Raw genomic sequence first — 15,488 nt, 5'->3', positions numbered from 1 at the left:
TTTTTAAGATTTTATTTATGTATTTGTGAGAGAGTGAGGGCATGCACAAGCAGTGGGGAGGGGCAGAGGGAGAGAGAGAAGCAGACTCCCCACTGAGCAGGGAGCCTGATGTGGGGCTCAATCCCAGGACCCTGGTATCATGACCTGAGTCAAAGGCAGATGCTTAAGCCACTTAGTCGCCCAAGTGCCCCACACAAATAACTTTAAACATGATCTAAATACCTTGTTTCAGGAAATGCAATTTTAAGTTACTACTTTAACATGAGAAAAATCTAATTCCCAGAAACAATGGAAGTCATCTAGAGAATATGACAAGATCTTTGTAAAACCAATTATGAACATGTGATACCAATCCACCTGTAACAATACAACTTTAAAATAATCTTAGAACAGGCCTCATAGGGGCATCTAGGTGGCTCAGTCAGTTGAGCGGTTAAGCATCTGCCTATGGTTCAGGTCATGATCCCATTGTCCCAGGATTAAGCCCCACACTGGGCTGCCCAGTTGACAGGGAGTCTGCTCCTCCCTCTGCCCTTCCCCTCTCTTGTGCTCTCTCTTACTCACTCTCTCTCAAATAAATAAAATCTTAAAAAAAAAAAAAAAAGAACAGGCCTCATAAAAATGATATACTATAATATAATATGAATACATAACAAGCATTTACCATGTGCCTATACTAAAACAATACATGGGGCGCCTGGGTGGCTCAGTGGGTTAAGCCGCTGCCTTCGGCTCAGGTCATAATCTCAGGGTCCTGGGATCAAGCCCCGCATCGGGCTCTCTGCTCAGCAGGGAGCCTGCTTCCTCCTCTCTCTCTCTCTGCCTGCCTCTCTGCCTAGTTGTAATGTCTCTCTGTCAAATAAATAAATAAAAAATCTTAAAAAAAAAAAAAAATAAAACAATACATGTTAAGAGAAGCAAACCAGAAAACAGACTCTTAACTATGGAGAACAAACTGAGGGTCGCTGGTGGGGAAGTGGGCAGGGAATGGGTTAAATGGGTGATGGGTATTAAGGAGTGCACTTATGATGAGTACTTGGTATTATAGTAAGTGATGAATCACTAAATTCTACACCTGAAACTAATAGAACATTGTAAAAATAAATAAAATGATACATGTATCTCACTTAATCATCACAATTCTATGAAGTTGATCCTAATGTAGTCTTCCATCTTAAATAAGAAGCTGAGTCTAAGAAAGATCAAGGCTTGCTTAGGTTTCTTAGCTAGTAGGAGTCTTAAAATCAGATCTGAACCCATGTTTGCTTATCTCCAGAGCCTATGTTCTTAACTATTAAGCTATATTATCTATAATTGAAGTCATATCAGTTTTTTGGTTTGAAACTTAAAAAATCATAATAACTAAATTATAATATAACAATTTTAATTCATAATTCTCTGATAAAACTACATATAAACATAATGCTTACAGATGCTGTTAGCTGGAAGAACTTATACACTAATGGAAACTTACACTAATGTTATTTCAAGTCTGTGCATCATATCCATGCTCTCACTGTGACTTACAGTAGCAGGTGTATACAAAACATGCCAGAAAAAAATGTGGTGACCTAAATTTAACTTCAAGTGCTAGCAGTAGCACAGAATGGTATTTTTGAGTCATGGGCTTTTAATACATAGATAACATGTGCTGCCCTCTAGTGATTTCAATAACTTGCATTTAACACTGAACAGTTTCAAAAAAAAAAAAACAAAAAAAAACACTGAACAGTTTCAATAAGTAAAGAAAAACATTTTTTTTATTACTAGAGAATTCAAATCTTCATTTCATTTTATAGTAGGAATAGTAGAACAAATAATTACCGTTTAAGTCCCAAGTAAACTTCTGATGTATAAGAGCAAATAAAGAAATAGTTGACCCTTAAACAATGTGAAATGCCAACCCCCATGCAGTTGAAAATCTGAATATAATTTTTGACTCCCCCAAAATTTAACTACTAATACTCTATTGTTGACCAGAAGCTTTACCAATAATATAAAGTTGATTAACACATATTTTATATATGTATTATATACTGTATTTTTACAAAAAATAACTTAGAGAAAATAAAACTGTATTTTTACAATAAAGTAACCTAGAGAAAAGAAAAGAAAATCATAAGGAAGAGAAAATACATTTAAAGTACTATACCATATTTATCAAAAAAGATCTGTGTATTAGTGGACCTGAGCAGTTCAAACCCGTGTTGTTCAAGGGTCAACTGTACATCCAATAATGATTTACTAATTCAGAAGGGTTAAGGAAATACCAGTACAGAACACTGCAAAAGATGAATCAGAGAATAAATGGTGGTTATATTTTATGTAAGGAATTCCTGCCTTAAAACCCTGCCTAATTCAAAGTTACTTTCCTATAGGAAGAAATATAAAGAGGGGCTGAAGTACATCACAACTACTATGCTGCTTCTTTTTGCAAACATAGCTTTAAAGCACAGTAAATGACTATAACAAAAACATTTTTTAAGAATGCTTTTGACCAGGGGCGCCTGGGTGGCTCAGTGGGTTAAGCTGCTGCCTTCGGCTCAGGTCATGGTCTCAGGGTCCTGGGATCGAGTCCCGCATCGGGCTCTCTGCTCAGCAGGGAGCCTGCTTCCCTCTCTCTCTCTCTGCCTGCCTCTCCGACTACTTGCGATTTCTCTCTGTCAAATAAATAAATAAAATCTTTAAAAAAAAAAAAAAAAGAATGCTTTTGACCATTCTCTTACACCGTACACAAAGATCAACTCAAAATGGATAAAAGACCTCAACGTGAGACAGGAATCCATCAGAATCTTAGAGGAGAACATAGGCAGTAATCTCTTTGATATCAGCCACAGCAACTTCTTTCAAGATACATCTCCAAAGGCAAAGGAAACAAAAGCGAAAATAAACTTCTGGGACTTCATCAAAATCAAAAGCTTCTGCACAGCAAAGGAAACAGTCAAAAAAAAACAAAGAGGCAACCCACGGAATGGGAGAAGATATTTGCAAATGACAGTACAGACAAAAGGTTGATATCCAGGATCTATAATGAACTCCTCAAACTCAACACACACGAAACAGACAAACACATCAAAAAATGGGCAGAAGATATGAACAGACACTTCTCCAATCAAGACATACAAATGGCTATCAGACACATGAAAAAATGCTCATCATCATTAGCCCTCAGGGAGATTCAAATTAAAACCACATTGAGATATCACCTTACACCAGTTAGAATGGCCAAAATTAACAAAACAGGAAACAACATGTGTTGGAGAGGATGTGGAGAAAGGGGAACCCTCTTACACTGTTGGTGGGAATGCAAGTTGGTGCAGCCTCTTTGGAGAACAGTGTGGAGATTCCTCAAGAAATTAAAAATAGAGCTTCCCTACGACCCTGCAATTGCACTCCTGGGTATTTACCCCAAAGATACAGATGTCGTGAAAAGAAGGGCCATCTGTACCCCAATGTTTATAACAGCAATGGCCACAGTCGCCAAACTATGGAAAGAACCAAGATGCCCTTCAACGGATGAATGGATAAGGAAGATGTGGTCCATATACACTATGGAGTATTATGCCTCCATCAGAAAGGATGAATACCCAACTTTTGTAGCAACATGGATGGGACTGGAAGAGATTATGCTGAGTGAAATAAGTCAAGCAGAGAGAGTCAATTATCATATGGTTTCACTTATTTGTGGAGCATAACAAATAGCATGGAGGACAAGGGGCGTTAGAGAGGAGTAGGGAATTTGGGTAAATTGGAAGGGGAGGTGAACCATGAGAGACTATGGACTCTGAAAAACAGTCTGAGGGGTTTGAAGTGGCGGGGGGGGGTGGGAGGTTGGGGTACCAGGTGGTGGGTATTATAGAGGGCACGGCTTGCATGGAGCACTGGGTGTGGTGAAAAAATAATGAATACTGTTTTTCTGAAAATAAATAAATTGAAAAAAAAAAAAAAAAGAATGCTTTTAAAACATTTGCAGCATTTGTAGGAAAGTTTTTTGTATCCCTATCCCTTCCCAAATATCAAAAGTATTTCCTATTTTAATGCAGATGATAGCTTGGCTTAGGAGTACATTAGTGATTGTGATTTTATTTAATTTTTTAAAAGATTTTATTTATTTATTTATTTATTTCAGAGAGAGAGAGAAAGCAGGCAGAGGGGCAAAGGAAGAGGAAGAGAGAATTTCATGTGGACTCTGGGCTGAGCACAAAGCCCAGTGTGGGCTTGACCCCATGACCCTGAGATCATGACCTGAACCAAAACCAAGAGTAGGACACTTAATCAACTGAGCCACCCAAGCACCTCAATGGTTGTGACTTTAGCCAGGTTACCAGAAGTTTCTAATTTTTAAAATAAAAGTGGCCTTGCTCTAATTCTGCTAGTGCCAATATTTCCAACATGCTCAGTACTAAATTAACAACAAGAATATCAGCAGTTATTTGATCTTTTCAGTGCTTTTAAAAATTTAATTTAATGACCACTTGGATGACAGTATTACAAAATATAAAAAGGACTCTAAACTTAACAACAGAAGTAAAAATAACAGCAGAATCACTAAAACCACTTGCAGAAGTTTCTGTGCCTATAAAACCACAGTATGGTTCACAGGACATTTAAAAAGGATACTTAGTATTTCCAGTTACCAGTTACTACCCACACATTCACCAGGCCCAAAGCTTTGAAACTAAGTGATTCTTGATGAATTTTTAAAAAGTTTTTGGGATTTGTATTATTTAAAATTTTTAGTATAAAGGGACGTTTTACACTAATTCAAATTCCTGAAAACTTACTCAAAATTAGCTTAAAAATAACCATACTGTATTTTTAACAGCTTTACTGAAGTATAATTTACATACCATAAACCTCCCCCTTTTAAAATATAAAATTCAGGGGCACCCGATGGCATAGTCAATTAAGCATCTGACTTTGGCTCAGGTCATAATCTCAGGGTCCTGGGATAAGGCTCCACCCTCAGTGGGGAGTCTGCTTGTCCCTCTGCCCTTCCCCCTGATCATGCTCTCTCTCTCTCCCAAATAAAATCTTTAAATAGATAAATAAATGTACAAATCAATGAATTTGAGTAAACGTAAAGAGTTGTGGAACCATTACCATAATCCAGTGCTAGAATTATACTATATGTTTTTCGACTGTTATTAACTTCACCTACCTAAAGTAAGCAAGTAACTCATAATACCAACAACTCAAAAGTTTTTAGATCTGCTATTTTTAAAAAAGAGAATGGATTTAATTTAGTTTTAATTAACACACTACTATCTAAAAAGAGAAATGCCAAACATACTAAAAGAATCACGTTGAGGAGAATTTAAACTGTCCTCATAAACTTGGCCACAGTGTTATTGGGAGACTACTACAGGTAGTGCAGATTTAAAATTAAATAGAATCCTTGTCTATTTTTTTGAACTCTAAATTAGTGAAGTAAGTTTTGCTGAGGTTCTATGTAGTCAATAAAACCTGACAAGTGTGACTTCTAAAACTAAGACAATTTACAGATATAAAACCAGATATAAAGACTTAATGGCAAATACTCACCTATGATATAGATCAGTATCAACAATATTTCCCAAAAAATGTGAAGTGATATTAGCCTTTTTTTTTTTTTTTTTTTTTTGGGAGGGGAGTAGGAGGAAGGGCACAGGGAGAGGAAAAGAGAGAATTTTAAGCAGGCTCAATCTCACAACGCGAGATCATGACCTGAGCCAAATTAAGTCAGATGCTTAACCAACTGAGCCACCCAGGTGTCCCCATATTAATCTCTTAAAAAAATTACATTTTCCTAAATTAATGGTTAAGTATATAAATATACACTCATTTTGACATGATATATAAGTAAGTATCCCATGATCTTTTTATGATCAAGATTAAAAAATCTGAAAGTAGAATCATTTGAATTTATTTCTTAGTGACATAAGGCAACTTGAAAGTATCATACCTCATATCTCTGACTCTGGCTTTGTCCACTTTAAGATGTGATGTTGGGACATGATAATATATATATTCAATCCCAATTCCTGGCATAGAGCTCCTAAAACTCCTAGAATTTCCTAAATGATGGGGGTGAGGGGAATGTCTTTGTTATTCATAATAAGCTCCTTTCACAACCAGAATTTATGCTAATGAGTGACTTCTGGAGGTGGGAGATGGTTGCCAAGGGACCAACCATAAGACTAGAAGGCTGGAACTTTCAGCTCCAAATTCAATTCCTGACAGGAAAAGACCCGAGGAGGACATTAATCACCAATGGTCAATGATTTAATCAATCCTGCCTCCATTAATGGAGTCTCCATAAAAATCCTAAACATGGGCTCAGAGTGCTGCCAGGTTAGAGAACACATCAAAGTGTTGGGAGGCTCATGCACCTGGAGAGGGCATAAAAGCCCTATGCCTATTCCCCATACCTCATCCTATGCATCTCTTCCATTTGATTGTTCCTGAGTTAATACCTTTTATAATAAACTGGTGATAGGCAGCAAAGTGTTTCCCTAAGTTCTGTGAGCTGTTCTAGAAATTGTTGAACTTAAGGAGGGAGCTGTGGAACTCCTGATTTACTGGTGGTTGATCAGAAGTATGGGAAACCTGGGGGCACCTGGATGGCTCAGTGGGTTAAAGCCTCTGCCCTCACCTCAGGTCATGATCTCAGGGTCCTGGGCTCAAGCCCTGCATTGGGCTCTCTGCTCAGCGGGGAGACTGCTTCCTCCTCTCTCTCTGCCTACTTGTAATCTCTCTGTCAAGTAAATAAAATCTAAAAAAAAAAAAAGAAGAAGTATGGGAAACCTGGATTTGTAATTAGCATTTGAGTGGAGGGCAATCTTGTAAGGCAGAGCCCTTCATCTGTGGGGTCTGTGTAAACTCTGGGAAGTTAGTGTCAGAACTGATATAAACTGTAGGACATCCATTTGGTGTCTAAAGAGAATTGCAGAATTGCTTGATGGGAAACACACACTTGGTTTCAGAAGTGTCCTGAGTAGGGATGTCTCTGTGGCTCAGTCAGTTAGGCATCGGCCTTCGCTCAGGTGGTGATTCCAGGGTGCTGGGACTGAGTTCCACATTGGGCTCCCTTTTCAAGGGGAGTCTGCTTCTCCCTCTGCCTGCTGCTCCCCCTGCTTGTGCTCTCTGCTCTCAAATAAATAAATTAAATATATATATTTTTAAAAAGTATGTGAGTAGAGGCTAACAAGCTTTTTTAAAAATATTTTTTGTTAATGGTTTCAATGAGAGCACTGATGACCAACTAGACCAGACTGACCAAACTAGAGACTGATAGCTGAAAGGGATATCAAATCAAAATCTAAACGATCTCAACAATTCAGAATGATGGCTCAAATGACAATTTAGTAAGAAAAATAGATAAAACATCTAAAACTTGGGTCCAAAACAACAGCTACACAAGAATAAATGAGGGAAGATAAAGCTTAATGGTAGAAAAGCTAATGCGGTCCTTGTGCTCTCTGATTATAATGTCCAGAATTTCTATTTCAAGATAGCAGAGCACAGGCATTTACTTCTTCTTCTTCCCAAAGGCCCACTGGAAATGACAGAAAAAAATATTAATGGAAAAATTTATAGCATCACTGGAAAACATGATAATGGTATCAATGGACAAGAAATTATATTTTAATTTTAAAAATTTTTTTAAAGATTTTATTTTTAAGTCATCTCCACACCCAACATGGGGCTTGAACTCAGAACCCTGAAATCAAGAGTCACACAACCTACTGACTGAACCTGCCAGGTACTGCCAGATAAAGAATATCTCAAAATTAGCCAATATAGGAGCAAGGTAAAAATAACAACAACAACAAAAACAAAACAAAACAAAAAACAAAAAAACAAAAAAAAACGAACAGCTTTCCTGAGTGTCCCAGAGAAGTTCCAAATTCCAAGCTAATAAACACTGTTACCCTGTACCTAGCACACTATATGTATTACTTCATTTAATCCTTATAATTATTTTGAAAATAGGTATTATATGCCCATTTCTCAGATAAGGAAGCTGAGGTTTAGACAAGTTATATAATTAGATAGCTAATAAATGGTGAAGGATTTGAACACAGTTAGTGTGAATCTGGACTCTGTGCTTTCAGTTGTTATGGAGGTGTAGGCCAAAAGGTAATCCATTAGAGTAATCATTAAAGCACTACATTAAATTCAGCTGGTACTGGGGCCTCTGACTGGCTCAGCTGGAAGAGCGTGCTTTTCTTGATCTCAGGGTCATGAGGTCAAAACCCACACTGGGTGTAAAGAACTAAATAAATAGAAACTTTAAATTCAGCTGGCACTACTTCCCTCAGGTAGGAATAGTAGCTCTCTTCTTTTGACCTTGGATTAAACCTTGATAACCTCCTTCTACAAAATGAGCAAAATATGTCTAGAGTGCCTAGAGGGCCTGAGAGAGGAGGAAAGATGCAAAAGTTAATCTCAGATCCCTACACACATATGGAAGAAGGAAAAATTTTTTAAGGAAAGGAAGAGCCACATTAAATAAATCACCACAGGGACGCCCGAGTGGCTCAGTTAAGAGTCCAACTCTTGGTTTCATCTCAGGTCATGATCTCAGGGTCATCAGATCACACCCCATATTGGGCTCCTCACTTAGCACAGAGTCTACTTGGGATTCTTTTCTCTTCTCCCTTCCCCTCTGCCCTTCCCCCATCCTGTGCATGCATACGCATGCCCACTCTCTCTCTCAGATAAATAAAATCTTTTCAATAAATAAATACTACCACAAGAAATATTCCCTTACTTTGGCAGCTGTGAGGTTTCCACACAGTCCAGTTGTGTGACTCTTGTACCTGCTCCAAGATTACATCTCCTAAAGGGAACTTTGCCAGTAGGTATACTCTACTCACAGAGTTCACAGTCAATCATCCCATTCAAAGAAGGAATCTGTCTTACAAAGTGTGAGGGAATAGCATGGTGGTTCAGAATATGAACTCTGGTTAGCCTGCCTCAGTCCAAATCTGGGTTCTGTCATTTGATAGACATGCAACCCTAGGGAAGTTACTATCTCCTTTCTTCTTTCCCCATTTGAAAAATGAGGATGATAACTATATTTATCTTGTAAAAGTTGTTGTGGAGATTAAGTAAGATAATATTCACTCAGTGTAGTACCTGAGGGAGAGAAGAAACTACAGTGTTATGTAAGTGCTCAGCAAAGGGCTTGGCACATGGTAACATGCAAGGTTATGCAAGCAATGGCGGGTTATTAAGTACAGGGCAGAGGGGAAAGGAGATAAATTAGATGACTGCTGAGAAATCTTCCAACCTTGAAAACCTATCAAATTCTTAAGAGGAAAAAAATTTAATTTCATCAAATAAGACAAATCAAATTCCAAAAACAGTGAAGTATTCACTGAAATCAGATCAGTATTTGGTTTAAATTCACTCAAGTCCCTCTAAAGTTAACATCTTTATTTATGACTACTAGCTTTAACTTGCCTCCGAATAATATAAATTAAATGTGTAAAATAAATTTGGATTTAGAGAATGAGAGTTAGCTTACTTCTAAGCAATTTTGATCAATACCAACTAACAGATGTAACAGAGGTACTCTCCTACCAGAATCTTGACCATAGATTTGTTTCAGCCCAGAAGCTCAAAAATGAAATAAGAGATAACTTGAAATAAGAGAACAATTTCCAAAGAACTCCCAAGAAGGAACAAAATATAACAGCTTCATGTCAACTGGAATTCCCAGGGCAATAAGAGGTCAAGACACTGCAGGGAGAAGCCAGTCAGCTTAGAAGCCATTGACAGCCCAGGTTAAGACAGGGCTTGGGTTGGGAACTTATTACTAATCCACGTTAACCAAATTTATGGACTGATTATGGGCTCCACTCTAGAAATCCTATCCATTTAGAGTTCTAAATAACAACAATTTATTCAGAAACAACTTGAATGCTCCAGAAATTAAATCATTTGCCTGGCGACTTCCTTTTCTGAAGCAATGTGAACCCAAAGCAGACCATCTGGGGCAGCACCTAAGAAATCTTTATAACCTGATAACCTAAAAAAAGTCAGATATGGACTTTGCCAACCTTTATGGTCAGTAGAAAAAAGAAACTTTGGGCGTGCTAAACAGAGCCAAATCTGAGATACATAAGAGTAACAAATGCAAGAACTACACATCTATATGATCCTTACCATGAGGCTGGAAAGAAGCTGCAGATAGACAATTAGAACAGTGAGGGCAAAGCCTCCATTCCTAAAATAAGACATTAAGTCTTGGGGTCCTTTTCCTCTCTCCTTATAATTTTTTCCTACTCCTTTTTCTCTGTAGTTTTCCTTGCCACTTTACTTTCTTATCTTTTCCAGTTGTTCCATTCTATTGTTACACTTGAATTCTTTTGAAGTTCCTTCTCTCTGTCCTTTCTAAATGTCATTATAGTAAGTTATAAAAGAAACTATATAGAAAGAAACTAAAAAGAGAAAGGCTTTGACAAATTCTATTTGTTGACATGAATATGGTCTACTTTTTTTCTGGCCTATAAACTCCACATGTCAAAACATTATGCCTATCATAAGCACAGAGAAACCATTAAAAAATACTCAAGCCTAATGAATAATTTTGGTGACAGTATAGTATGAAAAAGCAAGGAGCAAAATAATACAAAGATGCTTCATATAACCCTGTGACATATAAACAATAATTCTTTTCTTTTTAAGTTGTTTTTTTTTAGTAATCTCTATACCCAACGTGGGGCTCAAACTCACAACCCAAGATAAAAAGTCACACACCCTCCAACTGAGCCAGCCAGGCACCCTAAACAGTAAATTATTAATTCTAATACAAATGAAATCTTTTACCTAAATTCAAAATACATATATACATAAGCATTTCAAAATGTAGCCACTTTTAATATAGTATGCTCAGAAAAAAATGTGAAGAACTTTAACACTCCTTAACTATTTTTATTCCTTATAATAACAATTCTCCACAAACTTAAAAAAAATTATTTTTACCAAAAGAGATGCAATGTACTTTTGTCTTCATTCTTTGGAACATTTTCAGAATTCAAGAAAGCAATTCAAAACATTCATTCCTTTGAAGAAGTCACTTAAGTCTTTTCCAAAGTTCTTTTCTCTTTAAAATAGGAAATATGAGTAATGGTATATAATAATGCATGTCCTGACTACTGATGTGAAAATCAAGCCTGCAGTTACAATGGGGACCAAGAAACAGAATTACTTAAAATATTTTAAATGTATGCCATGGGCTGCATGCACATTTTTTTTTTTTAAGATTTTATTTATTTATTTGACAGACCGAGATTACAAATAGGCAGAGAGGCAGGCAGAGAGAGAGAGAGGAGGAAGCAGGCTCCCTGCTGATCAGAGAGCCCGATGTGGGGCTCGATCCCAGGACCCTGGGATCATGACCTGAGCTGAAGGCAGAGGCTTTAACCCACTGAGCCACCCAGGCGCCCCTGCATGCACATTTTTGAGGTGTGCCTCTGTCCTATTTTTATATTATTGTTTATCTTCTTCCTCTCTCCAGCACTTGGACTGGCATTCTTTCAATCAGAATGTAATCTTAAAACAAAGATACAATAAATAAATAAATAAATAAATAAAACAAAGACAGAATCCTACCTATGGTAAGCATTTGACATTATATCTTAAGGGCATTAAGTTCTTGCTAGAAGAATAAAATTGAAAGATAAAACCCAGTAGTTATGATAGAACTTTTTTCTCTTGACTATTTTCTATAAAAATATGCAACCATATTAATATACTTAAGCAAATGATTCCAAGAATTTAAAAGAAAAAATTCACATTTCATAAAAACCATATAAATACCCATCTTACCAATATCATTAACAAGGGAATTAGAATCAGATGCCCCCAGAGTAGCTTCAAACTCCTCTTGAAGACGATATGCTCTTTGCAGCAGAGCTTCAAGTTTATGGATAAATTCAGTACTAATAATATCCTACAAGGAGAGAAAAAGTACACACAGCAAATATTAGAGTCTAATGTTAAAATCCTCAACACCTTCCACTCTCAAATGAAAGGCAGAGAAAGTGTGGATTAAGAGGAGGACTGTTTGGTGGTGACAGCACTGGGTTCTAGCTGGGCTTTTGGCCAGGTCACCTCAGTTCTCAGGGATTCATCTTCTCTACCTCTAATTTTAATGGTGAAACTGGATCAGGGGTTCTCAAAGTAAGATCAAGGACCAGCAACATCAGTATCATCCAAGTCGTTGCTAGAAACCCAAATTCTCAAGACCTACCCGCCCCTGAATTAGAAACCAAAGTCTGTTTTAACAAGACTTTCAGATGATTCTGATGCATGCTCAAATTTGAGAATTACTAGCCGAGATGATCATTAAGTACCAGTCCAGCTCTAACTCCATGTAACTTTTATGGATATAATGGCACTTAATTAAACATAAAGTATAAAGGAAACTTTTTAAAAATCCCTTTAGAAATCATATTGGCTTAATCCTCTATATTCTTGGAAAATCAGGGAACTTGATCATGAATTACAAATTTGGGATTTAATAATTAACTGAACAGAAAAGGCCCAATATGAGATATGCCCACATTATCCCAAGGGAGACCAAAAAAAAAAAAAAAAAATTCCAGTTCTATTAAATGCCACAGAAAGCAAGTACACTGAGTCAACATTAAACATTGTTTAATTCTTCCAACACTATGAAAGCCACTCTCAGATATATCACCCTTACATCTACACTTTCTTCGGCAATGGCATCTCCTGCACCCAATTTAATGGAACTACAGGCTTCATCTTCAGCCTGTCTATTTCGAAAGGTGAGAGCTTGCTCCCATCGACGCAATGCCTCTTCAAACAATTCCATACCTATGAATTAAGAACAGAACAGTTGTAAACAAGAAAAAAAATGCCAAAATAAAATTATTTGAAGCCAAAGTCTTTTTCATATAGTTATCAACAATGGTGCAGTCTGAATATAATTTTGGCACTAAAGAATAATGTAATGTTCACCTCATTCCTTAACAGAATTTTAATTTCCCAATATACTCTAGATCTATAGTACTACTCAACCAAAAATCAGAGAGAAATGACCAATATGTTTTCTTTTAAATTTTTTCTTGAAGAAGTGTAATTTCTTTTAAAGATTTTAATTATTTATTTGACAGAGAGAGAGCAAGAGAGGAAACACAAGCAGCAGAGAGTGGGAAAGGGAGAAGCAGGCTTCTCGCTGAGCAAGGAGCCTGATGTGGTGGTCGATCCTAGAACTCTGGCATCATGACCTGAGCCAAAGGCAGACACTTAACGACTGAGCCACCCAGGCACCCCCCACCTTTTTTAAAAAATGTAACTCAAATTTCTATCATGCTTTGGATTTTTCTAGAACAATACCATGAGTTCATCAAAAGTCCAACAAAGGCTAATTTTTATATTCACACAACTATCTTTCAATATATACCCTTAAATTAAAAAGGTAAATTTTTAATGACAGGTAAATAGAAGAAACTAGGTGATAAAAAGCTATCAGATTTATAAGAGGTTGTCAGAAGGAGAGAGTAAAGCTGAGAGGAAATACCATACTAAGTCTAGAATAAAGGTTTTCTTTCTTGATTTCTTTATTTACTTGACAGAGAGAGAGCATGAGCAAGAAGGAGGGAGAGAGAGAGAAGCAGATTCCCTGCTGAGCAAGGAGCCCCATGTGGGGCTTGATCCCAGGACCCTGGGATCACAACCAGGGTGATCTGGTTAAAGTGATGCTTAACTGACTGAGCCACCCAGGCACCCCCTAGAGAGGTTTTTCCATCTTTTTTTCCCAACAAAAGGTTTCTTAAACTACATGATACACACTTGTAGATTTGGATGGATAAATTGCTGAGCCAGTTAAAAATCTACAAGACTGCGGGAAAACCCATGAAACAGTACAGTCCAACTAGAAATTCCATATTCCCTCAGCTAGCAGCTTTTATGGGGGAAAAAAAAGGTGAATATGTGCTTCTTTATCTCCAAGTTGAAAAAAAAAAAAAAAAAACTTACCAAAATAATACTGTAGTTCAAACAAAACCAAAATATTTCAAAATTTCAGTTTTTCTAGACATACAAAAGAAAAATTTCTTGTTTTTTTTTTTTTAAGATTTTATTTATTTGAGAGGGAGAGAGAGCATGAGGGGGAAGGACAGAGGGAGAAGCAAACTCCCCGCCAAGCAGGGAGCCCAATGCAGGACTCGATCCTGGGACACCAGGATCATGACCTGAGCTGAAGGCAGTCGCCCAACCGACGGAGCCACTCAGGTCCCCCAGAAAAAAATATCTTCAAAGGCTACTTAACTTAGGGGTGATTGGATGGCTCATTTGGTAAAGCATTCAACTCTTCATTTCAGGGTCTTGAGTTCAAGCCCCATATTGGGCACTTAAAATAAAAATAAATAGGGCCACCTGGGTGGCTCAGTCTGTTGGATTCGGCTTAGGTCATGACCTTAGGGTCATGAGATCAAGCCCTGGATCAGGCTCTGCGCTCAGCTTGGAGTCTGGTTGAGATTCTCTCTCCCTCTCCTTTAGCCCCTCCCCCTACTTTCTCTCTCTCTCAAATAAATAAGTAGGGCCGGGTCAGCCAAGTCTGCCTTCTGCTCAGGTCATGATCACTGGGTCCTGAGATTGAGCCTCTCCTCCCTGCTCATGCTCTTTCTTGCTATCTCTCTCTGTTTCAAATAAATAAATAAAGTCTTTAAAAAGTAAATAAACAAAATAAAAAGCATATCTTTTAAAAAGTATCAACAAATCAGATTAGAAGAGTGTAACACATTTTTTAATTAACATACAATGTATTATTTGTTTCAGGGGTACTAGTCTGTGATTCATCAGTCTTACACAATTCACAGCACTCAACATAGCACATATCCTCTCCAATGTCCATCACCCAGCCACACTATCCCTCCCATCCCTCTCCACTCCAGTAGCCCTCAGTATGCTTACTGAGATTAAGAGTCTCTTATAGTTTGTCTCTCTTTCTGGTTTCGTCCTATTTCATTTTTACCTCTCTTCCCCCATGATCCTCTGTCTTGTTTCTCAAATTCCTCATATTAGCGTGATCATATGATAATTGTTTTCTCTGATTGACTTATTTTGCTTAGCGTAATACCCTCCAGTTCCATCCACGTCATTGCAAATGGGAAGATTTCCTTTCATGATGGCTACATAATATTCCATCATAAATATATACCAGAGCTTCTTCATTCATTCACCTGCCGATGGATGGTCAAGGCTCTTTCCATAGTTTGGCTATTGTGACATTGATGCTATAAATATCAGGGTGAACATGCCCTTTGGATCACTACATTTGCATCTTTGGGATAAATACCCAGTATTGCAATTGCTGGGTTGTAGAGTAGCTCTATTTTCAATTTTCTGAGGAACCTCCATACTGTTTTCCAGAGTGCCTGCACCAGCTTGCATTCCCACCAACAGTGCAGGAGAGGTCCCCTTTCTCTGCATCCTTGCCAACATCTGTTGCTTCCTGACTTTAATTT

General features: G+C 37.5%; 1 protein-coding gene across 1 annotated transcript in view; it reads right to left on the bottom strand.

The window, feature by feature from the left end:
- MIGA1 (mitoguardin 1) overlaps window positions 1–15,488 on the bottom strand; it is a 92,405-nt gene that overhangs the window by 55,156 nt on the left and 21,761 nt on the right. Inside the window, exons 6-7 of the mRNA XM_044238505.1 lie at window positions 12,701–12,834; window positions 11,821–11,944 (exon numbers count right to left, since the gene is read on the bottom strand). Of these exons, the coding sequence (XP_044094440.1) occupies window positions 11,821–11,944; window positions 12,701–12,834 (258 nt within the window). The remainder of the gene's footprint in view (window positions 1–11,820; window positions 11,945–12,700; window positions 12,835–15,488) is intronic.

This window comes from Neovison vison, chromosome 2, assembly GCF_020171115.1.
Source record: "Neovison vison isolate M4711 chromosome 2, ASM_NN_V1, whole genome shotgun sequence".
NCBI classification, from domain to species: Eukaryota; Metazoa; Chordata; class Mammalia; order Carnivora; family Mustelidae; genus Neogale; species Neogale vison.
This window is presented reverse-complemented; position numbering and strand designations above follow the sequence as displayed.